Source organism: Populus alba, chromosome 17 (genome assembly GCF_005239225.2).
Source record: "Populus alba chromosome 17, ASM523922v2, whole genome shotgun sequence".
NCBI lineage: Eukaryota > Viridiplantae > Streptophyta > Magnoliopsida > Malpighiales > Salicaceae > Populus > Populus alba.
In genome coordinates, this window is record NC_133300.1 from 16,782,307 (window position 1) to 16,808,370 (window position 26,064).

General features: G+C 33.4%; 1 protein-coding gene across 1 annotated transcript; it reads left to right on the top strand.

Annotated features, from left to right (window-relative positions):
• The first annotated feature begins 947 nt into the window (after positions 1-947).
• On the top strand, positions 948-18,343 carry LOC118029678 (uncharacterized). The gene is made up of 20 exons (XM_035033578.2): positions 948-1,146; positions 1,227-1,296; positions 1,377-1,419; positions 2,055-2,132; positions 2,260-2,344; positions 2,500-2,582; positions 3,062-3,119; positions 4,254-4,364; positions 5,327-5,384; positions 5,650-5,746; positions 6,206-6,241; positions 8,975-9,111; positions 9,345-9,415; positions 9,515-9,568; positions 10,583-10,725; positions 11,248-11,385; positions 12,338-12,571; positions 13,474-13,533; positions 13,965-14,225; positions 17,893-18,343. Exons 1-20 carry the CDS (start codon positions 1,029-1,031, stop codon positions 18,019-18,021), a joined length of 2,064 nt encoding a protein of 687 aa, XP_034889469.1. The 5' UTR covers positions 948-1,028; the 3' UTR covers positions 18,022-18,343.
• The last annotated feature ends 7,721 nt before the right edge of the window (positions 18,344-26,064 follow it).

Here is a 26,064-nt window from a genome sequence, read left to right on the forward strand (position 1 = left end):
AAGGCTCTGATACTATGTCAAAATAATCATTTTAATTCAATAACTTAAATTATTAGATAAAATCTTAAAATATAATTTATATTATTTTCCAACAATTCTTAAATAATATCAATTTTAATCTCACAAGACAAAAAAGCTTATACTTCAATTAACTCACAATAAACAATCACATAAACACTTTAATCACCACCACGATAACAATTATTATTTCAAAACAAATATAACCGTTATTTTATTATTATCCTATCATAAATCCTTCACTATCATCACTATAATAAATATCAATATTATTATAACAACAATCACGGTTGTTATTATTAACATTGTTATTAGCATAATTATAAATGTTATTATAACTATCATTAGTATTATTACTACCTCCTTAACAAACATCATAATTTTTATCATCTTATTATCATTAATAAAATATTATTTATTTTATGAGAAAATTATTTTCTTATCAAATTTTTTTTTCCAAATTTTCAGCTTGCACCTTAATATTTGACTCTTTTTGTGGCCATATTTTTTAAAGTCTAGCAATAGAATGTGACAGGGGAAGGAATTCAAGTTTTTTATTTAAAAAAAAAAATAAAAAAATATATATATATATACAGGACGAGAAAAGCACTAGACAGAGAACGATTTGTGTTAATTTTACTTGACCAAAATGCCATGCAAATGGTGGCTCACAATTTGGGCTTGTGGCATCAACATCATAGTCCTTGACCATCCAACTGAGCCTATAAAAGCTTCGAGTGGGCTGGGCTAATTGCTTTTGGACTGGCAGTGGTTCTTGCCACTGGATGGTATTGTGGGCCGTGTGCTATGGCTTTGTAAGTTTGGGCTTGTTTGCCCAATATTAATTTTCAAAGGCCCACTCATATTCGAATTTTTAAAATCACAACTACGTCGTTCTATTCAAATATAAAAATCTGTATTGTATATTCTTTTTTCTAGCTGTCACTTCCCATTATTCACTTCTTAACGGTTTGCAGTTCGGCGAAGCATCCTGCCATCAGAAAGCAGCGATGTCGTCAATGGCATCGAAGATCAAAGCCTACAGCGTCCCTGTCTTCCTATTTTCCCTCTCCGTCTTCTACCAGCTCGTCGTCCTTCCTCGATCCTTCCCTGCCTCTCATTACGATGGTATTGATTTACTTTTGTCCTCCTTGTATATGTATACTATTAATTGCATTTCTGATTGTTTCTTTTGTAAACGAACGTAGTTTTGGGGATAAAGCGGTATAGTTCTGTTGAAGAAGTGAAAGAAGCATACGACAAGATGTCTTCTACATGGTATTAATTCTTTCAATTCTATGAATTATTTATTTAATTATTATTTTAATTTAATTAGCATCAATCGTAATTAATTTCAGGAATTCAGAAGCGGGAATTCCTGCCACTAGTGATTTTATAAAGGTAATCTAATTTCTTGTTTTTTTTTCCTTTCAAGTTTTAATTATGAAGTACTGTATCATTCTACTTGCCAAGTGGGTTGGATGTATCTAGAGGTAAAGTTGAGTTGAGGTGTTAGTATTACCATCCTTGAAAGGCTAGTTCCCCATGATTAGTGTCTGAAGCAGCGAGGAAAAGTTTTTAAATGTGAGGAGGAGTGAAAATATGGGAAAACAATTATGGAAATTGTGATCGCAAGTTTTGAGATGCACTTCGCAGAGGTTTTCAAACTGTTTAGAAGTACTCATTCTCATTTGAGTTTCAGTACACTGTTTCAGTTGTAATTCATATAATTAATAAACTGGAAAGTGTTCTTTGGTACATGTTAAGCTTTGAGAAGCAACGAGCCTGTTGAAAATCAAGTTTTTCAAGATTTCTCCACTAGTTGGCTACAGACAGATAATAAAAATGACATAATGTATAAGATCTCTTTCTGCATGTCTTTTTAGATGACAAGAGCTCAATCAGGTTACTACAACTCTAGCAATTATATCTCTTCTTCTTGTCTGATATGCTGATTCTGCAACTTTATTACTGGTATGTGATGGGTTATTGTTATGTTTTTTGGTGAATTGTTTTCTAATATGTGGTTATCTCAGATCCAATATGCTTATGAGCTGCTGACGAATCCTTTATGGAAAAGGGACTATGACATATTTGGCATTGATGAGCAAGCTGTGAGTAGTTAACTCTTGCACCATCAATTACTATGTCCAGTTTTTTTTCCCCCTAAATTCCTCCAACTACTTTGTCTGATCTAGATCATGAGTTTTTTCATAAGTGACTAGATTTTCCTGGCTGCAGCATATTATGGACAAGATTAACTTGCAATATGCTGGGGAAAGCATTTCAGGCATAGAGCTTCCATTACTAGAAGCTACTACTTTTGGTTAGTCAGTATGCTACTACTTTTTGTTATCAGACCTTCAATTCACTTTGTAAAAACTTTTCTTCTCGGTTTTGTTTTCTATTGTAACTAGATTGTTTCTATGTGTATGATTTTTACTCTTGGCTGATGAATGAATAATCTTGTCTTTCCTTCAGATCTTGGATTTCACACATTTAATGAGTTTACATCTCAAGAGTTTGCACCTATGTTTGATAGTTCTAAACCACGGCTGGTTCTGGTATGCTTGATTTCTAGAGCATTTTAATATACTATTTCTGCAGATTAGTTTTTCCGTGCTATGGGATGATCTTGATGTCAAATTGATACCTTGTTCTGTAACTTGTAAGTGGAATTGATTTTCTAAAATGTGTATCATTTTCAAGTATTATTACTTTTCCAGCTTTTGAAGACAGGAAACTAGCAACACATAGTATTTGGAATTTTTTTTTTATTTCCACTTATTTTCTCATAAAAAAAATATTTCTACTTGATTCTTGATGTAGTGTGGAAAGAGGAAAGCAACACAAACAGAAGTATGGCTGAAATATAAATAAAATTAATTGGAACAATAAAAGAAGAAGAAGAAGAAGAAGATTGATGGGAGGGGGGGGAGAGATGATTCTTCCACATGTCCTTTGTAGGTGGTTTAGATTTTAATTAATATCAATTCTTGCCAAGTTATTGTTAATAATATTGTGCGTGGAAATTTCAATTCAGGTATATTCACTTGGGAGCAAGAGATGTGCTCAATTCTTTTCTTCATGGATCGATATCAGTATGTGTTTCATTGGCTAAATTATCAAAGTTTTAGTTAAAATCTGGGTTGATTGGTCATTTTGTGTAATTGTATCTCTTATTATGCTCATTTATTTATATGTTTCTTCAAATAGATTTATGTTTGTTGATAACCTGCTGAATTTTATGTCTTACATTTCTGATTTATCATTTGTACTTAGAACCTTTCGTATCTCCCTTCCTGAACTCTCATCTAGACTTGTAACCTTAGCTGTCTGGATTCTTGATTTACCTCTTCTGAAATTTTATTCCAATTCTGGTCTTGTCATTCTGATTTTTTTCTCATTATCAATAATCAAACAGCTCAATAATATGGATAAATTAGTTATTCACATGCCTCTCGTTCATGGAATCCAATTCTATGTCTCTCATTCATGGGATCCAAATGAAACACTAACTGATGTGGTGGTATCTTAAATATTTGTTTAGAAGGCCATGATAAAACCATGTGGACCTAGTTTGCTCCATGCAACTAAGATAAGCTTTATACTTCTTGGCCTCCTGATAAAAAGTCTAAAATATGTCATATATCAGAGTGTGCATCCTTTCTAATACATTGTAAATAGGATATCATCACTTCTTTTGAAGTTTAAAGTTTGTGGACTTGAGTGTCTAATCAAAGCAAAAACTGCTCAGCAATATTCGGACAAGTGAACCAGAAAAGTTTAGGTAGAGCTGCATCTAAATGTTGGCTAGGTAAACCTCTTGTAGTAGTAGTTATGAACCATGTAGACCATCCCCATGTGGTGGTGAGGGGAGGGTGCCAATTGGTAGAAAAAAATCACCAACCCCTTGGCATTATCCTGTACTTGGAAGAAGTAGAAAAGGGAATAAATATAGTGAAAAATTGAGTCTTCATCATCATGTTGGGTTATTTTTAAAAGTTTTAGATGGTTATAAATAGATAAAGAAACTAGGTTTGAGGTATCTCAGAAGTTTAAGACAACTTTTAAGTTTTTTTTTAAAATCTAATTCCATATTGACTTTCATTGCAATCATTATCTTAAAAGACTTATGTTGCCTTTTACTTTTTCCTACCGATCCATCTCTTATCTATTTTGAATGTTTTTTTTAAGAGATCAATTTTAGTATGATTCACTTCTTTGACATTCAGCTGGTCTGTTGGATGGTGTTGCCGGTGTTGGTATTTTGGAACTTGGTGAGCTTCAACTTGCAATATCTCTTGCTGAGAGAAAGCCAACTGGAAAATTTTTCTTTCGGAATGGTGAGCGTTACTTTTAGTCATTATTCAACTCCTTTAATTGAAAAATGTAAAACAATGAACCAAAAAAAAAAAAAGAACAATTAAATGGATGCAATGTAAAATGATTAGAAATGCTAGTTTATTCTTTGATATAAAGATGGATTGGATTGGCAGACAGAAAATGAGTACAAGTCATTTGCTTCTACAGCTGAAATTTTAGTGACAGGAACCTGGCATTTGATTTTAGGGGCATAATAGTAAATTAGCAATCTTTTTTGTATAAATTCTGTTCCTTCCCTGTCTATGTCATATGTTGACATTGTTTGTTCCATGCCAAAAGCTTCCTTGAAGGCGATTATGTTGTGAATTTCTCATGCTTCTGTAATAGGTTGATGCTTAGCATCTTGCCGAGTTGAAGAGCAACCTCGTTACTACCTTCCGTGCTAGACTTGTCTTTTATTCTCTCCCTTCCACGAAAGATGTCCTGTTTGACCAAGAATAGCTAATAAATTTTGTGCCAATCATTTTTTTTATTTCCAGATCTGTCCTAACAGATAAGTGGTTGGAGAAAAAGTGTGGAATTTAATTTTTAGCGAGGGAAGAAATGCGGGAGAGAATTAATATTTGACTTTTTGATAATGGACACATCTTTTGGATAGAACAAAAAGCAAAGGAGTATGCCCATTGTGGGATGGAGGGAGTAGTACTTAGATTGGTCATTAAAGTACTAGTCAGAAGAATTAAAGGAATTAAGTCAATATTTGATGCCAGAAATTTTTTATTCTTGCATCTCTGAACTTATTTGATCCTTAATGCCAAGACACCTTTATTATTTGCATTTATGCAGAGTATTTCATTTACTTATTGGCAATATCTTATTCTTGATTTGATGCGTGCCTCTCAAATTGCATGTACTTTTGCTGAATAACTTTAGCTTCAGTATAACTTGTTTCTTATTTTTAATTTGATGGAAATGCTTACAGGACTTCCTTCGCTTGTTGCTTTTCCATCAGGCTGCAAAGCATCAGCTTGTCTTGTTAGGTAGGTTGAAAATTCGAGATTGAATTAAAAAGTGAGAAAATATAAAAAAATACAAATCACAGTGCAAAGCAAGGAAAAGCAATTAAAAAAGATGGTTCAGTGAAGGGAGAGAAATTTTAAATTTTGGAGTCAATTTTAGAACCTTTAAGACTCTGCATTTCATTTGATACCAGCAATATCAAAATCTCTTAAGGTGTTATACAGCTCCAAGTAATATTTCACTGACTTGACAATAGCATAGTACTAAAGTTGGTTTTCATGCTAGGTTTGAGGGTGATCTCTCCACTGATGCAGTCATTGATTGGTTTGCAACAAAAGTGCTGGGTTTACCTCGCATTTTATACTATTCAAAGGAATCATTGGTAATTCAAGGCACTCGCTTATCATAATCATTTTTAATGACAAATTTGTTTTTCATGCTTTCTATTATTTTGACTGAAGAAAGTTTTTTTCATGAGTCAAAGCATCATGTTGTAACATGAGAGAACCTGTGTGAAGAAAAAGTCATCAAAATGGACCACAACATTGCATCTCAAGTAAATTTGTGGGTCATGTGTTGCACAAGCTATCTGTCACCATATATCTTCTAGCTCTTTCTGCATAGTTCTTTTAGACAACCTGCTGGATTTTTTGAGTTGCTTAATTATTTTTCATTGTTACTAACCATATTGATACATAATGCTGAAATCACTCTTTATCATTATATTCTATGCAAGTAAAAGGCATTACTATGTTTCCTTTCTTGTTTCATATATATTATCTTTCTTTTGTCTCCTAGTCTCTTTACTGCTTGAATGATATGAAACTTCATTATAATACAGGGACAAAATTTTCTGGCAAAAAGTGGCCCCCACAAGGTAAATTATTTTTCAAGTTAATTTTATCATTCAATCTATTATTTACAATGTTATCATCTTGATTTTATATGATTCTTCTCTTCAACTTTGATTGGTGGTCAAGTTTGTGTTGAAATTAATGAGTTAACTAGTCATTTCTTGAGACATTGTGATAAAACTTGTCTGTAATTTGGACTTCAAATTTTCGAGAAATATTTTTGTTTTTTAACTTATCAGAGGATTTATTAATCTCTCAATTTCTGCTGCTTCTATGATAGATTGTCATGGAGGAAGAAGCTTGAAGTGATTTTTTACGTGCTTGCCTGTCATGATAATTTATGTTGCTAATTCTATATTTTTTTAACTCGGGCCTTACTCATGTTGTTTGGCTAATTTATGATGCTAATTCTATATTCTAAAGAAATCCATTAACAATGTGGTCCCTTCATCAACTGCTGTTAATAATGATGTTTGCATGTCTTACTTTTGTTGTTACATGATAAAATTAAGACTAAATTAAAGGGAATTAAATAAAATGTTCACAAATAAAATGTTTTTATAAAATTAAATGAAGACATCATAAAGAACCAAAATTATGAATAACCCCCCCCCCCACCCAATAATAATAATAAAAAAACCTCTCTCTCAAATCACTTTCCTCTAGTTATCATCCTTCCTCTCTTTCTTCACCACAGCGACCGCCCGCTTTCATCACCATCACTTCCCTGTGCATTTTGTCATTACTGAGCTCTTTATTTCACATCTCTGCAGTTGGCCTCGCTATCTCTCTTGTCATTACCCTAGCCTCACAATCTCTCTCATCACATTGAACTCTATCCTTCATAACCACCAATTTCTTCAACCACCCAAAAGCCTTTGATCATGCACAATACACCTCTCACACATTATTAACGCAATAAATTATTGCTTAATTCAGATATTGCAGCCTTGTCCACTGGTTTTAGGTTCTTGTTGAAGAGGAAAAGAATGGGTGTATATTCTTGAGACTTTGAATATTTTGAATGATTGCTTTTTTGGACCTTTTAAATCAGAGAACAATGATTTTGATGGTTTTTGATGACGTTTAAGGGCAGCTACTAGCTTGTGAAATTTTTTATACATTACCTTTTCTAATAGTATAATATTAATTGAGGAAAGATAACACTTTTAATAATACGTTTTAATGGAAAAATAACACTTTTAATAACGGATATGGACAGATGGTCCACACTAAGAAATATCAAGAGTAAAGGGATGAGATATATGATTATCTCCATGTCTGTACATTCTCCTAATGGAAAAATAACACTTATAATAACGGATATGGACAGATGGTCTTAATAGAAAAAATATAGATGGTCCTCACTATGAAATATCAAAGAGTAAAGGGATGAAATATATGATTATCTCCATGTTTGTACATTCTCCTAACTTCTAAGTTCTTGATAAAATTTGTATCTTGGAATGAGTCAACTGTATGTCATCACTGAATTTGATAATGCCTATATGATAGTCATGTTAGTTCATGCTAGAAACTCATTTATGTAAAGTTTGGCTTGTTGATTTTGTAATGTTTTTGGTTGATAATATGAAGTACTATTGAATTGACTCTACTGAGCTGAACTCAATATGCAAGCAATGAACTGTGAAATCAGATCTCAAGTAGATTTAGAAACATGGAAATTAGGTTTTGCACACTAGTGTGATATCTGAATTGGATTCTCGTTTATAACATTTTACCTTTTGGAGTATCTTTTTATGTGTCATATTAATAATCGAAATTGATGTCATATTTTTTGTTGGATATTTCTTTGTGCTATTATTATGCTTCTACATGTTATTTTATTAGTTTCATTGTCATGATGCAAGTTTTTTTCTCTATTGACTGAGGACCAACTGTGTGCAGTCAAAGCGAGTATGAACTATGTAGGAATTGTCCAAAAAAATAAGTTAACGTAGTATGAATTATGTAGGGATGTAATTTTTCTGAGATTTTGATCTTTTTAGAGAAGTAAACATCATGGAATTAACTCCTAGTCATATGAACACAAGAGACTTCAAAAGTCACTATTTGGTTCAATTATCAACACCACCAACATGGGTTTTGTCATACTGCAATAGATTAGAGAGATTTTTGGTACTTATAAAAGAGGTGCAATGTTGTTGTGGAGTCAGAAGTTTTTACTCTCTCGAATCCATCACATTTTGTTCCACAGGTTTAGAATCTAGAATCTTCTCTGTTATTCGGTGCTTGCTTTTAATTCCACTTGACGGTCTTCAAGTTTGTAAAAAAAATGCTCATTTTGGCATGCATAAATAACATTTTATTTTTAGGATATTTGTCTCGTTGATGGTATCTACATAATTGGAGTGATACACTATATATCAAATAACTAATGCATATGCAGTTCAATGCTTTGATGACAACGAGCATCATTCTTTCGCATTGCTTGACTGAGCTTTGCCAAACACACACTCAATCACTCAAGTGATGTGAGGTAACCTTGGTCTTGGTTCCTTTGAACACCTGGCTTTGGTGAAGGTGTGCGGCTAGCCCCTCCATCCCAAATTTTTATAGCGAAAGAGGGAAAAGAAAAGGAAACAGAAAAAAGATAAAAATAGAAACCAATTCTATGGCTATATGTTAGTAACTTTGAGTTTGATTTGTAATTTTAATATCCGTTCTTTGATGTGTGTATAGCTTTGATGATAACTTTGTAATTGTACTGATGGTTTTGTGCATGTGAATTTTAGGTTAAGGTCATTTTCTTCTCAAAAACAGGAGCGCGTGCTACTCCATTTGTACGCCAGACTGCTAAAAGTTATTGGGCTTATACCTCTTTTGCATTTGTGTTATGGCGGGAGGAGGATTTCTCTGTATGGTGGAATGCGTATGTGGACTACTTCTTTCCCAAACACTGTCCTGTTATTTGTTTGGCCATGGAGCCTGCAATTGTGCATTCAATTTCAGTAACTTGCATGGCCTTTTGCAAATTGAACTAATACCTTCTCTTAACAAATACCACCTGTGCATCTATGATTGTTTAACCTGGAAAAACACTATATTGTTCACTAATTTCTGGCATAACATGCACATTGATGTATTCATATTCATGGGTAACAGATTTGAGGTGGAATCTGCCCCTGCTATTGTTTTTGTGAAAGACTCGGGGGTGAAACCTGTTGTTGTCCATGGTATGTCTTTCTTTGATTTTCATACTTGGTTTTGATTCCCATAGAACTTTGCGATGTGTTTTCTATTCAGCTAACTTAGCATTATATATTGTGTTGCAGGAATGGTCAATAATTCAGAGTTTTTAGCTCTTGTCGAAAAAAATAAACAACAAGGTATTTTTCATTATTTTTTTATTACTAGTTGTTTTAGACTTTCAAAATAAACCATTGGTGTTTTGAGTCAATGAGTTGTCATCGCTAACATTACCATTGGATTTTATAATTTTTTTAAATAATTTGTTGGCTCATTGATTTTCTCTTATTGCCAATGTTTATCTTCTCACATTAGAAAATATTTTTGGTTTTCAAATTGTAATATTTTCTATGTATTCTTTGCTGGGGAAATCCATCATGTTCTATATGATTGGTTTTTGCTTCCATTATTAAATATTAAATTGACATGACTGCTCTGTACACAAGTAAAGGTTGAAAAATTGTCAAATTTATGAGCTTTATAACTATGATGATATGACTTGTAGTCTCTTTGAGATTCACTCGCCTGCTTAAATTAAATTCCATGTATCAATGAGATGCACTCGCCTGCTTAAACTCATCAAGCCCTGAAAACTAATAATTAAAATTGTAGATGCAAGGTTCTCTTATGAGTATACGCATGAGAGGAGATAGTGTGACATGCAAGTAATGAAACAGAAATAGAGAGTGCTGGAGGATTAGGCATAATTGGGCAACATCAAACTTCGTTGCCAGTGAGAATGTCAAGTGATGTTGGGAACAGTGGAGAACTAAGTGAATGGATGCAGTAGTGGAGTGGTCCTTTGATCTCATATGCATTTTAGAATGGAGATAAAACTGAAATTTATCATTGTTGTAGTTCTCCCAAGAGTATTGTTTTTCCTTTCCAGTGGAAATTTGGGCTTGTTAAAATCCTAAACGTATTGATAAAGTAATTTGATAATGCAATTTACATACTTGATATCTTCATTGTTCAAGTTATCTTGAGTCTTGAAGGGAAGAATGAAGCAACATTATAATTTTGCATAATTTCAATCTTGCCGTGAGATGTTGAAACTCTCATATAATATCGGTAATGCTATTTATACACAACTTGGTATTGAAGCAATGTTTTATATTCAGAGAAGTTAAAGTGATTTTCATGTGCAATTTCAGAACTTCCTCAACTAAGAAGTGCAACATCAATGGAACTTGGCTGTGATGCCCGAGGCCATTCTCGTGCTGGAAATGATAACATATCATGGTATTGTGTTATTCTAGCAGGAAGGCTGGGCCCAGAACTTAACAAGATGCGTGAAGTAAGCACTTTTTTATCTTTTTTGTGTTCAAGCTGTAATTGTTTTCTGAAAACTTATTCAACACATTATTCTATTAATCAACTGGAAGTAGGACTAAAAATCAATGTAGCTAGAAAAGGATTGTAAAGCTTTTAACTGCCATCCTACAATTCAGATGATATCTGTAATGGATTTTCATATCTATTCTTCTATTTGTCTCCAATTTTTTTTATATTATTAAATATATTATAACATTTTGAATCAATCCCAAGTCCGTGACCTCTTTTCTTTTTCAGCTCTGTAATGTATTTATTTTTACATTGAAGAGCAGACACAATTAATTAAGAACTAGTTTTGCAATATTTGGATTTTTTTATCTCAATGGGTTGGGTGAGGGAGCAAAAAGAATAATAAAATGTGCTTTTTATATTGCTTTGTTTCAAATACTCATTTTTTGTCTAATATTCTAATATGAAAAATATTTCCTTCATTGGAAATGCTGCCAGTTTTTCTGGAAATTAATTGAATAAAATAAGTTTATAGATTATGCGCAGGATACAAGAACGATTATCAATAGATAGTGAATCGAGTGAAGCTGATGAAGAGCAACCATTAGCATTGACTGGTGCATTTAAAGGCAAACGATTGACTTTTACTTGGCTCGACGGGGAAGCCCAAGAAGTGAGTTCTGTTACATAATCTTCTTTTTCCAAATATGTTGTTGATTTTGCACTTAGTTCAGTTGAACGCTGACACAAAGTGGTAGCAAATGAAAGCAGTTGTGTAGATAATTTTTTCTTAAAGCAAATGCATTAGTCATTAAATCTTGTGATTTTAATACCTAGATCCTGTGGAATATTTTCTGTGATAATTCTGCCCTATTTACTTGCAGCCCATCTGGGCCACGGTGTATATGTTATTAGGTGGTGATTTTATATACAGAAATGAAGAAATTGACAATAATGTTTTAAAGGAAAAGTAGAATTATCTGTTAGCTTATCTACTGAGAAATTTTTTATCTCAAATTTATGTTCATTGGACCTGTATAGATACCTCCATTTACGTATGTTGTTTTAGTGTTAAGACTTATTATGAGGTGGGAAAAGTCTTGGGTGGAGTCTTGTCGTGACCAGTTCAAGGCTTCTATGTCTCTCCCAGACCATGCTATGCAGCTTAAGAAAAACCTAATCTACTACTTTCCCATCATCCATGAGAACAACACCCTGACATGACTTATGACCTTTCTCATGAAAAAGGGAAAGAGACTACATTTTTGTGTGCAAGTTAGGTCAACTGGCAAGTTATGGCTCCATATTGTGGTATTACAACATGTAATGATGTATTCTTTGTTTTATCTTTGGAGATGCAATGTTCAAATATAGATGTAGTACAACTGGCTCAAGCGCCCTTTTATAGAAATTATTCTGCCCTATAAAAATAATCTAGCTGTCCTCTCATGGAAATTATTCTTCCCTATAAAAATAATCTTACCCTCCATATCATTTACATATATTGTTGATCAAAGATTCACAGAATTGTATAAATATTGATAGTCACTTACCACTCAAACAACAAATGAATATTTTCATTATTCTTGGGCTCAAAGTCACTAACAGTTCTGATTTTCATCCAGAAATATTGTTCCTATTACCTTCATTCAGAAACCAGCTATGATACGTGTGGACCAAGGAGGGATTTGATTGATGTACCTAAGTTATTTATTGTGCGCTATAAAAGGAATGCTTCTGAGGATGATATCAAGGTTGATACAAAGCCAAAGAATATATTTAATGTATTTGAAGATGAGGACGTGGATCCTGCATCACAACTTGTTGCCAGATACAATGGCTCAGATGAAATTTCACAGGTATATCACTTCTCTAAGGGTTTGTTGGCTACTTTCATTACTTCTTTAGTTCAATATTTTGATCTTTGCAAAAACCCTCAGTTTAGAATTTAAGACCATGTCTTTGCTCCAAGAGTTCTTTGCACGTGTTTCTAACTTGGTCCTTTGCATTCAAATTGTGACAACGGTGAGCCAGGTAAACCTTTTAGACATGCTAAGACACATGTAATGATGTGGCTTTTTTATTTTTTTTAAGGTAAAAAATATCCTTGTAAAGAATTTATATTCAGAAAGAGCATCAAAATATTATATTGTGTCTATAAAACCCCAAATAAAATTTTGGTATTGTACCATTCCCTTTTCAATTTCTTTCCCTGTAATCCTCTCTGATCCTTTTAAATATTGAACTAAAAATCCTTTTAAATTGTTACGTCACAAGTTTCTTAGTAAACTCGTATCAATTTTCTTGGAAATGAAGAAATCAGCCTTGAATTCCACCTCAGAATGAAAACAATTCTTATTATGTTAGTTTTCACACCATCCCTTGGTTTGGTCCAATATTTTATGTTCCTGAAATCCACTTCTGCAATTGCGCTTGTGGGTATCGATTATTGGTGAAAACAAGACAATATAGAACAAGAAAAGGATAATGCAAAGTTATAGGAAAGATATCTAGTAGTATCCTGTGAACGTGTGCCCAAGTAATAATCTTCTAGTCACATAATGATAAAGTCTCCATATTTTTTTAGATTTGATGAGTATATGAAGTCTTTTACCATGGCTGGGGGGGCCTGGGGCCTGGTGTTTTTTATCATATATTTAATCATTTCTGTCTATTTTATTGGGGAAGGTTTCAAATGGCAGGCAATTATTGCGTAGACTCACCTTTTCCATTTTTTCTCCGTGTTTTTTTTTTGGTACAGATCATGCTATGGATGTCTGAAATAATCAGGGATGGTGAGACCAGGAATCTGCCCTTCTATGTAAGCCACATAATTTTTGGCCTTGGCCAACGCTGTAAAGCAGCCTTATTTGTGACATTCACTTCAAAGCGGGGATCTCCATTATTAAATGTAGCTGTAAATTGCATATCTAGTGTAATATACAGTGGTATAATGGTATGGAATAAACTTGTGCATTTCAACTTTTGCTGGTAAAGTTAATCTGGCACTGTACAGAAACCAGACCCCTTTTAACTTTAGCTTGATCCTACATTGGGATTGAGCACTTCACGAAGGGGTGTGAGTTGACCCCTTGCCTTATTATTATATATGTGCAACCAATGTTTCATGAAGCCTCTACATGGTTTAGTGGTGATATTTGGATGTGAAAACGTTCTTCTGGAACATTAGTAGATGCTTCTTTTTAAAACATTCAATTCAATTGCTCACACATTTATCCATTTGCAATGCAGAGATCAAAAACTCCTGCTCTTGTTCCTGAGGATTCAGAGCCTATCTGGTCAAGAGGTGCCCAAAGCATCTTTTCCAAAAGCATAGGAATCAAGCAGAGGATCTACAACAATATTAGCAGAATTTATGATTATCTAGGGGATCCAAGAATCGGCCCAATATTACTTTTGGGAGCCTTGATGTCGTTTGGTACCATATGGTTGATTAGGAGCCAATCAACTCATCCTACTCAAGCAAGTCAGCTAAGCCAGTCAAATGTGAAGGTAAGTGATGACAGTAAAAGTGTCTGCATGTGAATGCTAGTCAGCTTGTGTGTGTACATGTTTTCCATGACATGTGCAATTGCAAGTAGGTGCATGAATAGTTAGGTATGGGTGGGTCCAAGATGGGTAAGGTTAATCTTAACGTCTCACCTCTATGGTCCCGTTCATTTTTTAAATGGTACCTATGTCCCTCACTCCGCTCGTTAATATTCCTTTTCATTGTCATCACTCATCAATCAACCTAACATTACAACAATCCATAATTTCATATAAAAAACACAAATCCCTTAAAAACTTTAATTGACTACAATGACCTTATTGCTGGTATCTCGATTTTCGTTTTACTTACTCCACAATAGTTGGTATTATATGGGCAAAGCATAAGTATCTAGTTTATGTTCCTGCATGCATATGCTTTATAAAATGCTAATAAAAGATATGGAAGTTGGGGAGAAAGTTCCCAGCCTAAATATTCTATATGGATTGGTATTTTTCACTTCAATGTTACTCACTTTTTTTTATCTTGACATGTTTATTTCACATATAATACTTGTATGCAATAATTCAAACAGCTTAAAGATTTGTTAAAAGTTTTTCATAGAAACTTAAAACAGCTCACTTCACCCAAAAATCTAACATGGATTATTACTCTATCAGACTAGCTTTTGATCTCCACTCTTTCCAACCCAAAGATGAATTAAAAGATAAATAATTGACAAAAATAATACTATTGACTGCATGTTACAATATATAATGTCAGGTTACTCCTTTATAGATATATGAATTTTTATTAAAAAGTACCAATAATTCTGTCACCTTTAAAAGTTTGTTTCACCTAAGATAAACAATTCATTATATAAGTCTAAGTAAAACTACAATTAAATAATTGATCTAGATACTATCCTGTTCTATTTGTTGTGCTGTCCTTTTATGTGCAACGATTCTAGTTTAAGAGAAAGAAAAGACACCACCCAAAACTGATTTGGTGAGTTTTACAAAAATTAATTTTGCACATGATGACGCACCCCACCCCACGAGTGCATCTCATATTGAAGCAACTTGTGTCTCAAATTAAATATCATTGGTTATTGGTTAGAGAATGTTGTGATTAATTGCCGTAGTCCTCTTTTTATTTAGTTTGTTTGTTTTTTAAAAAATTTTATAGTTTGGACGATATTATTCTCTATTTCTTTTTAACAATTAATTTTTCGCTTGTTCAGTTCATTTATATGCTTTTACTTAAAAAACTTGAAGTTATGAAATGATAATTTGAATTTGATGGAAGGAGGAAACAATCGGTCTATTTGATTACTAAGCAACCATAATATGCTGGCTTATCCTATAAATCATGATAAAAGTACAAGATACTCTTTTTTTATTAGTTTGATTTTTTCATAGATTCATAGATTAATTATTTTGCACATGTAGAGAATAGAAAAATATTGAAAAAATGGGAAGAGGGTATTTTTGTGAAGATAAGAAGTGTGTCTTCTTAGTATAGAAACAAGAAAAGAGTTTTGATAAATAGAAAAACCTTTCATAACATTAGAAACTCATGAAACTTGAGTAATCCACTGTTGTAAAACTGAAAATGGCTTCGCTGAAGATAATTATTGTTAAAGTAGCAGAATATCAATTCAAAGAAACCTTTTTATATATTCCTATGTTGAGGATATAACATTTCAATCTCCCTAGCCACAGAAGATATAAGGACTTTTTATTGTTATCGGATTAGTATTGATTTTATTTTATTTTCATTGAATTGAATTGAATTGCTATATTATTTTTTTACTTAAATGATGTCATTTAAAAAAAACTAATCGATACAATTATGAAGCATGTGCCATGCAAGTTGTATAAAAGTTGTTTATGATCGTCCGTTTGACCAAAATTTAAACTTAGTTGACCACCCTGACCCTGTTCATTGAAGTTTTGTTAAATATTTACCACCTTGCTTTAATCAATTTTTCATTTAACTACTGCCACCACCATTATTTCTAACGTTTCAATCACTTGCCCGACTATCAACACTCCTACCTTTAGAATTATGATCCACCAAAATACCACCACTGCCCCTCAACCTCCTACCACAATGCTGCCACCACATTATCATACTACTACAATCACCTATAGCATAACCACCAAATCACCAGCACCAATCTCCTCCACTGTGACGTCCATTTTTTCTTCCATTATCACTGCCTCCATCGATACATTTTGCAATACTTGAGTTTGTAACTACTCGAGTAACCAGTGATATCACCCACTTCTCAACACATTGTGGTTGTACCTTGGAAAGATTGTGTTATGAAGTGGTGCCACTAATTCTCTCATTTAATTATAGTTTGAGCATTTTATAAATCTTTTTTGCACCACCACCTCCTCAACCAACACTATTGTGCTACCTGCACAATTTACAATCAACTTTGATCGTTGGTAATGGTATTTGTGGTGGTGCTGGTGGAGATGGAAGAGGCAGTGAAGGGGGTTGTGGATGGCAGAGGCAGAGTAGTGCAGGGGGGGATTAAGTAGTTTTAGCCTAATGGTCAAACGTAGTCAAAGATTGTCAAAGCTGGACTAATTGGTTGAGATTATGATAGTCAACCTAGTCAAGAAAGGTCTACTTTGTCAAGTCGATGTTTGGTCAAATTGGATACATGAGTGCAACTATTGATAGAAAATCTCAGGCTGTGGTTACTTTTAGAAAATTGTGTTTTTGTTTCCATCTCTAGTTTTCTTATATACTCTAAAATGATTTGTTTTGGTGAAAGATTAAGGAAACATATTCACCTAATACAAATCTTCCAAAATTGAAAGCAAGGGCCTTGTTTGGCTTAAATTGAAAATATTAAAAGGAATGATCATAAAATATTAGGTGAACCAAACAAGGTTTTTATTTTTATAATAGAGAATTTGAAATACAACCATTCTGTTGTTTTTCAACTTTCTAAAAGAATTTAAAAAAACACATTTTTCTAACAACATATTTTTCATTTCCAGTTAGTGTATGCTTCTATTTCTTAGATAATTTTTATGAAAATTTGAAAAAATTTACACAAGCACAACCTTAATATTGCAAATGGCAAGGGGGTTAATCGGCAAGAAAACCCATCTAAACCTTATAATTTTGTTACTATAACATGACCATATTCATATACCATTATATTGTAGATGACCCATTTATAAAACATTATTGTATGTTATTGCCTATCCATTTGTGACATGCACCAATTTACCCTACATTGTTTAGATATGGATGCCTTATCTATGCACAACGAGAAAGAGGATGAAATGAAGTAAATCTTTTTTGTTTGTATCATGCCATTGAATATGCAGAATATGATAGTTATCTCCAGCAATTTTTGCTAGCACGGGCAAAAGTTATGCTTGTTAATCCTAGCAAGTTGCTAACAATATTCATTCTTTGTATAATTGTTAATCCTTTGAATCTTATTTCCAAATAGAACTTGAACTGTTTTCATTGTTGTAATTCTGTCTTATTCTTGATTTATCCTTTCAACTATCCATTTAGTTGCTTCAACTCTATGTGATGCATATGTTATTGCTGTTTGCTTATACTTCACCTTTGTATCCTACCCTTTGATTCTAGTGTCCAGTCTTTCTGTCTAAAGCACTTTGAGAAAATTCTTAATGTGAATGTCTCTAGGATGAAACTAGAGCAAGGCGGAGAGATAGAGAAAAACACGCAGCAAAGAAAGATCGACCTCCTTCCATAACTGATAGTGAACCACAAGGTGCTTACCAGATGCCGCTGTCAGACTCTGAATCTGAGTAGTAAGCGCAGCAATAGAGAAAAGAAGTTACCACAGGTTTTTTTTCTTTTTAGCTGAAGTCACAAGTAGCTGTTTAAAAATTTCCTAATCAGAACTACCCCTCCCCCAAACATAGCATCAATAAAATGAATTTGCTCTTTGAGTAGGGATCTTGATGTGAGAGAGAAGAGGACAACTCTTGATTTACTTGATAATATCTCCTTTTTCTTTTACCATTGGAACCCTCTCTCTGTGTTCATGCTTTTGGATCCATTTTGGTATGTTTGATTCTAGCAATAAACTAAGTAATAGCCATGAAAGTGGAAACTGAATTTTTGTTTTTTATTTATGCATTTATGTTCTTTTTTTTCTTGTTTTAGTTCTTTATAATTTTTTTTAAAAAAATATCCTGAGATTCAGTTTTCATTTTCAAATTGGTAGATTAAATATGGAGACCAATCATTCCAAAAATAAATAAAATAAAATAAAATTGATGTGCCCATTTGCATTGTTTGGTATTGTAGTGGTGGTTACTATTTTCTTTCTAGAAATTTGTGCGCTAATTTCTCCTTTGTTTTTCCATTTTTCTTCCTTTTTTTATTTTGTTTTATTCTATTTTATAGCACCTTTATATCCTTGTATGCTATTCTAACCCTCCAAAAGTAAGTTCGTGCAACAAGTAAAGTAGTCGTCGACATTTGGAGAAAGCACATGTCCAAATTTGGTCAGTCCACGTGAGAAAGCGTCACCTTCTGTCCTTAAATTTGGCTGAAGAACATGATAAACCCTTAAATCTTACCCCCTTGAAAAAATATCTATTTTCATTCTAAAGGAAACCGAATAAAAACAACCTATTTATAGTAAAATTGTAAATCTTTAAAACTTTATTTGTAGTTATTTTAAAACCAAATCATTTAAGCGCTTTGGATTGAATTATACTTCGGTGGATTTAATAACAACTCATGTCTATATCTACCCAATAAAATTTTAAACGCTTTGGATTGAATTTGGATCTTTTCATGGTTTTTTAATGGCCTTATAGGGTATTTGGTTACTAGTTAATGGGCTAATAAGTATCTTGGTTGTTTCATGCTTTCTTTAAAAACAAATCTTCTACGAAAATAAGATCATTTGATACTAAAATTATCAAACCTGGAGAATAAATGATTAATTTAGTCAACTCGCTTAAACTATGACTGGATTTCATTAGTTTAAATTTTTTTTTTATTTTTTTATTTATAATCAACTCAATACTAAATAATAATATTTAATAAAATCTTAATATTAAAAAAAAAAAACCTTATTACAAAAAAAATCCCAGGAGTATGGGCCTAAGATAGGCCCCGGCATCTAGGTCTACATTTTCCACCCCCCTTTTTTTTTTTTTTTGAGAAAAAAAAACTTATGTGAAATAATAAGTCACCCAACACTCAAACTGTGACCTTCACCTCTTTATATTAGGCATTAAGCAAGCGAGCTATGGATCAAAGAAGTCCTAAGACGATTAAAATAATATATTAATGTGTTTATTTATATATATAAACAATTAAACCAACTTCAATTTTTTTAGTTGTTTTGATAATTTTTCCACCCTTTTTCTTTAATGAAAAAGTCGTGACATACGACAAGTCACTCCAAAACTCGACCCCATAACCTTTGCTTACTCACACCATGTGTTACCCATGCCAAAGGGGCAAATATATCCTAAAATGATTAAAATAATATATAAATTTATTTAATTAATTATATAAATAGTTAGATCAAATCCAATTTTTTTAGTTGTTTTGATAAAATGTTAACATTCAAAAGGCTATTTTTCCTTGTTAGCACCTTTTTAAAAATAAAACTATTCATGGAATAACAAAATATAAAAAATAATTGGTGAAATAATATAGTTTGTATATATCATGATTGAAAAACACAACATTTATAGCTTGTCGCTGTTTAAAATAACAATTTCTACGAAGAAATCATGAAATCAACAAGAGAGGTAAGAGGAAGAAAAAAAAAGCTCTGATTACTAAATTATTGGTACCGTCAACAAGATTTTAGTAAGAAAAACCCAACAACACTACGAAGAGAGAAAAATTGCAGAGGATAGGTATATAAAAAGGTTTCTCTGTTTCTTAATAAAACAACGTGAATATATAGCAATACATTCTGCAGGGGCTGCTGGTTATTATATAGCAATACAAGTTGCTTAAATTGGATACATTAAATAGCCTAATTCTCAGCTGATTTACTTTCATAATCAGCCAACGTCTCTTTCTGTTTCTGTCTTGTCCTCCAACGTAACTTTCCTTGTTGATGCAGTTGATTTGTTTCTATAATCAACCAATGTCTCAACGTCTCTTTCTGTTTCTGTTTTGTTACCATTAATATCCTCCCTCAAACTAGGTCGGGGTCGGAGGCATAGTTTGTTCTTGAAGTAAGCCAGTGCAGTTTTTGACATAGGTTTTGTGAAGATGTCAGCTATTTGGTCATGAGTGGAGATGTGTTGAGTAATGAGAAGTCCAAGGGCAACACGTTCCCGTACAAAATGGTAATCCAGCTCAATGTGTTTGCTACGAGCATGAAACACAGGGTTGACAGTCATGTGCAACGCACTAAGATTATCATAGTAGAGGATAGGCGGAGAAGTATGTGAGATGTGAAGATCTTGTAGGATGAAGGTGAGCCATGTAAGCTCTGCCGTTGTGTGCGCCATAGCTTTGTATTCGGCTTCAGTGTTGGAACGAGAGACAATGGGTTGTTTCTTGGCACACCATGAAATGAGATTGCTGCCAAGAAATGTGCAGTATCCGGTTGTGGAGCGTCGTGTTGTAGAGCAACCTGCCCAATCTGCATCAAAGAAGGCACAAAGATCAAATGTAGAATGGGAAGTGAAGTTTAAACCAATATCAATTGTGCCTTTGATATATCTTAAGATACGATGAACCATTTTGAAGTTGGAGCATGCATGAATTGGGAGACAAAATTAACACTGTATGAAATATCAGGTCTGGTGAGTGTTAGATATTGTAAGGCACCAACAAGCCCACGAAAAACCTGTGGATCTTGTAGTAATATATCAGTTGCTACAGTCTTAGTCTTGGCTTCTAGTGGTGTGCTCATTGGTTTACAATCCACCATACCAGCTTGTTCAAGAATCGTCAATGCATAGTGTGATTGAGAGAGGTGAAGTCCTTCAGGTGTATGAGTGATTTCAATACCTAGAAAGTGATGAATCAAGCCTAGATCTTTCATTGCAAATTCTGAACTTAGCAGTTAAATAAGGTTTGTAACCAGAGGAGTAGAGGATCTTGTGAGGAGTATATCATCAACATAAAGAAGAAGAATTAATGTATCAAAGTTAGAGTGAAAAATAAAAAGATATGGATCGGCAAGACTGCAAAAGAAACCATATTGAAGAAGAAATATACTAAACCGGTCAAACCAAGCACGAGGTGCTTGTTTGAAACCATAAAGAGCCTTTCTTAGCTTGCACACATGAGATGGGTATCGTGGATCAACTATTCCTGGTGGTTGTTCCATGTATATATCTTTTGATACAAAACCATTTAGGAAAGCATTTTTAACATCAAGTTGTCGTATGGACCATCTATGAACTAGTGCTATGGAGATAACCATGTGAATAGTTCCTGGTTTAATAACTGGAGAATAGGTCTCAGTATAGTCCAATCCATCAATTTGGTGATACCTTTTTGCTACTAATCGAGCTTTTAAGCGATCTAGTGAACCATCGGGTTTGAGTTTTGTTTTGAGTACCCATTTAGAGCCAATAACATGCATGGATTTTGTGCGAGGGACAAGCTCCCAAGTATGATTTCTATGAAGAGCTTCCAATTCCTCTTTCATTGCAGCTTTCCAACCAAGGTGAGCTAAAGCAGACCGAAAGTTAGAAGGCTCACGTGGGATGGTTGTTGAGGACTTAAAAGATGTTAACGCATATTTTGGATTAGGCTTAAGGATCCCTCTTTGTGATCTTGTTACCATGGTATGTGAGAGAGGAGGATCACATGGATAATGCACAAGCTGTGTGTCTAATTCCAATAAAACAGGATTGGATGGTGAGAGAGATAGATGTTGCAGTTATGTGTCATCTTCATTGTTAGATTCTACTAGTTGTATTTCAATTGGGTTATCATTATTGACATGTTGCTCTGTAGTTGCAACAGAAGGGTTGTTAGATGTGTTGTCAGTGATATGAGGCAGTGATGTAAACTCTGATTGGGAGGGAGGAAAGTGGAGTTCTACCATTCCATTGTCATTGTTATGTTCAACCAGCTGTGTTCCAGTCACATTATCAGCACTAACATGTTCTGTAATTGTATTAGTAATAGCATAATCATTATGTAAAGGAAGAGAAGATGATAGGGTATGTGGTAATGAGCTTAAGCATGGTGGAGGAGACATTACAAGTTGTATGTCTACGGCAGACTTGGAGATAGTAGGTGGTAACCATGAATCAAAGATGCTTATAGCATGTTTAGGGGACGGGGTTATGTAATTCTGAAGTTTTTGCTTATAAGGAAAAGATGACTCATCGAAGACTACATGACGGGAAATAAGCATTTTTTTACTAGGAGGATGAAAGCATTTGTATCCTTTATGTTTGTCACTAATCCTACAAAAATGCATAGAACTGTTTTAGGGTCAAATTTGTTTTGTTTTGTATCCCAAGTGTAGGGAAAACATTTGGACCTAAAAACTCTAAGGGATGAGTATGTAGGATGATTGTCATGCAATATGAAATATGGAGATTCAAAGTTAAGTGCTGATGAGGGCAATCTATTCATATGATAAACAGCGGTAGTGAAAGCTTCAACCCATATAAATAAAGGAGCATTACTATGAAAAAACATAGTCATACCTAGTTCCTGTATTACTCGATGTCTGCGTTCTACTATACCTGTTTGTTCTGGTGTATAAGGACATGATATCTAGTGAATTAATCTTGTTGAGAGAAAGTGTGATGATAGTTTGGAATTTATAAATTCGCCTCCTCCATCAGAGTGAAAGACCTTGATATGTTTGTTAAATTGCCTAGTAACATAATGTTCAAAAGCAAGAGAAGCATCTGCAAAATCAGACTTATGTAGTAAAGGGATTATCCAAGTATATTTAGAAAAATCATCAACTAAGCATGCATAATATCTAAATTTTCCTATTGATAAAACATGAGCAGGTCCCCATAAATCACAATGAATTTTTTCAAAAATACTAGAACTTGAGTGTTCAGAATGAAAAAAAGGTAATCGACTAAGTTTTCCAAATTAACAACTATCACAAACATGTTCATGCTTTATAGTTCCTTTAACATCTATTAAGCTTTTATTATGCAATAATTGTAAAGCAGAGAGGTGCGGATGTCCTAAATGTTGAAGCCATATATCTGCTAGTCCTAATCTGAATCGATTAGAGAAGTAGAGCTCAGGCATGGTGGAAAGAGTATAGAGATCACCCTTGCGACATCCTGTGATCACAGGTTGTCCTGTCTGTCGTTTCTTAATACAGAAATCAACGTCAGAGAATTCACAATTAACAGGAAATTGGGATGTTAGTTGACTTATAGAGAGTAAATTCTTTTTTAAGTCTGGGACTAACAATACATCATCAAGTGGCAAGATTTTATTTTTTTGTTTAATAAATGAGTCTCCAATACCATGTATTGATATGGAGGAACCATCACCAATAAGAATAGAGTCAGAACCATAGTGATTGTGAATATTTTTTAATATATTTGGATTACCTGTCATGTGGTTGGAAGCTCCCTTATCTGAGATCCATTCAGTTTCAGCAACGGTATTGTCCAAAGTGAGAGCTACAAAAGCTTGTGGTATGTCTTCATATTGATTTGGTCGTTTTGGAACCCACCAATATATTTTTGCAATATAACCTGCTACCCTACAGTACTGGCAGGTTTCTTCTCGGTACAACTCACGTTCTGTAGGAGTCATGCGTTGTTCTCCAAATGGAGGGGGTCGTTTTTGTTTGGAGTCTGGGTGGGTCTGGCAGTGTAGGTACGTACCTTATCTTTATATTGTTGTGCATGGAAACCTCTCCCAGTAGATATGAAGCTTTGTTTGTTGCCATAGTTTCCTGAGGAGTGCTGTTGAGAACGTTGATGTCTTTGCCCATAAAACGCTATTTATGGAGTGAATGAATTAGTTGTCTGGTTGGTGAACCAATTTCATATTTGATCTAGACTCTGTAATTGAGAGACCAACTCAGAGTAAGAAGGTCTTGGTGGTTTCAACATTGTGGTAATGAAGGTTTCATATTGAGGGCCAAGGCTTGTGAGGAGACAAAAGACTTTTTCTTTGTATGGGATTGGTTTCCCAATAGTTGCAAGGCTGTCGCATAATCCTTTGAAGGTTTGAATATGTTCTCCAATGGTCTTGTCATCTTCTTTGTAAAAATAAGTAACTTGTTGTCTGAGGGAGAATTCTTGTTCTTGGGAGTCTTCTGCATACTCATTTTTAGAGCATTCCAGACAGCAAAGGCTGTATCTAAGCCTACAGCAAGGCCTAGTGTTTCTTCTGAAAGTGTCCCGATCAGCCAACCACGAAGGAGTCGGTCTGACTTTCTCCAGACAATGTATTCTTCAGTTAGTTTTGATGAAGAATCTGTGGTGGTGACAGGATCTGGTACAATATATTTGTTAGGGGTTGTGTCTTCAATGGTGAGATGCTCAACCAAGTCTTGACTTTCTGCAAGAGATAAGGCTTGTTCTCTCCATAATGGATAATTTGTAGGGGTGAGTTTGAGGGTAATAAAGTTACCAACATTGAGTGACAGGGTTGACATGTTGTGTGGTTCTGCTAGGATTGTTGTATATTCACAACAAGCTCTGATACCAAGAGAAAAATTGCAGAGGATAGGTATATAAAAAAGTTTCTCTGTTTCTTAATAAAACAACGTGAATATATAGCAATACATTCTGCAGGGGCTGCTGGTTATTATATAGCAATACAAGTTGCTTAAATTGGATACATTAAATAGTCTAATTCTCAGCTGATTTACTTTCATAATCAGCTAACGTCTCTTTCTGTTTCTGTCTTGTCCTCCAACATAACTTTCTTTGTTGCTGCAGTTGATTTGTTTCTATAATCAACCAATGTCTCAACATCTCTTTCTATTTTTGTTTTGTTACCATTAATACGAAGGTCACCTATGATGATCCAAGTGAGTCATGTTTGTCTCTCAAAGATGGTGAATAGCTCATTTATCCCTAGCAACAAGTGTGATTCACACAGGTTATTATTAGTGATTTTTTTTTTTATTGAATTCATCTTATTAAAATCTTTTTTTATGATAATGGTGGTGTGGTAATTAGAATTTCTGGGTGTTTCTGAGACTTTTTCTTTCTTGCTTTCTTTTTTATTTTCCCTTTCCATTTCATTAATTTCTTTAGGAGTTGTTATTCTAAACAATAACAGGTTATAAATATCATGTTTTCAATAATAAAATGTATAAATTGTGTTATTTCACAATTTTTTTTTAATATTATGTTATTTGAGCAATCTTTTTAATTTGTTGTAATAATTTAAAAAAAAAAATCATTCAGGAATATAATTAACTTTGGTGTTGACGGCATAGGAGAGTGTTAAATGAGTGCGCGGTGCGGTTTGTGGACCAAGCAAAGAACATCATCCCATCCATAGTCTCTGACAGACTTTTGGAAGGATAGAAGGTAGAATCTTTAGGGCTTTTACTTGTTCAATTTATTATAACTTTCCTCTATTTTTCTTTTTTTAATACAATTGAATTTCATAAACGATGAAATACTCGTCTTGTTAAATTCCGTTCAGTTATGTCAATTGATATAGAAAACTTGAAGCTCAAAGTTTAATTAAAAACAAGTTTTTAATTGAATTTAATAAAATATTAACTTAATAAAACTTTGTAACTCGATAATTTTTTTTAATTACTTATTAGAATCATACGAGGTCAGAAAAAAAAAATTTAAAGAAAAATCATAATTTTATTTTAATAAGAAAAAATTAATTTAGTGTGTGTTTATTTTTATTGTCAAAAGCTCTTTTAAAAGTTTTTAAATTTTT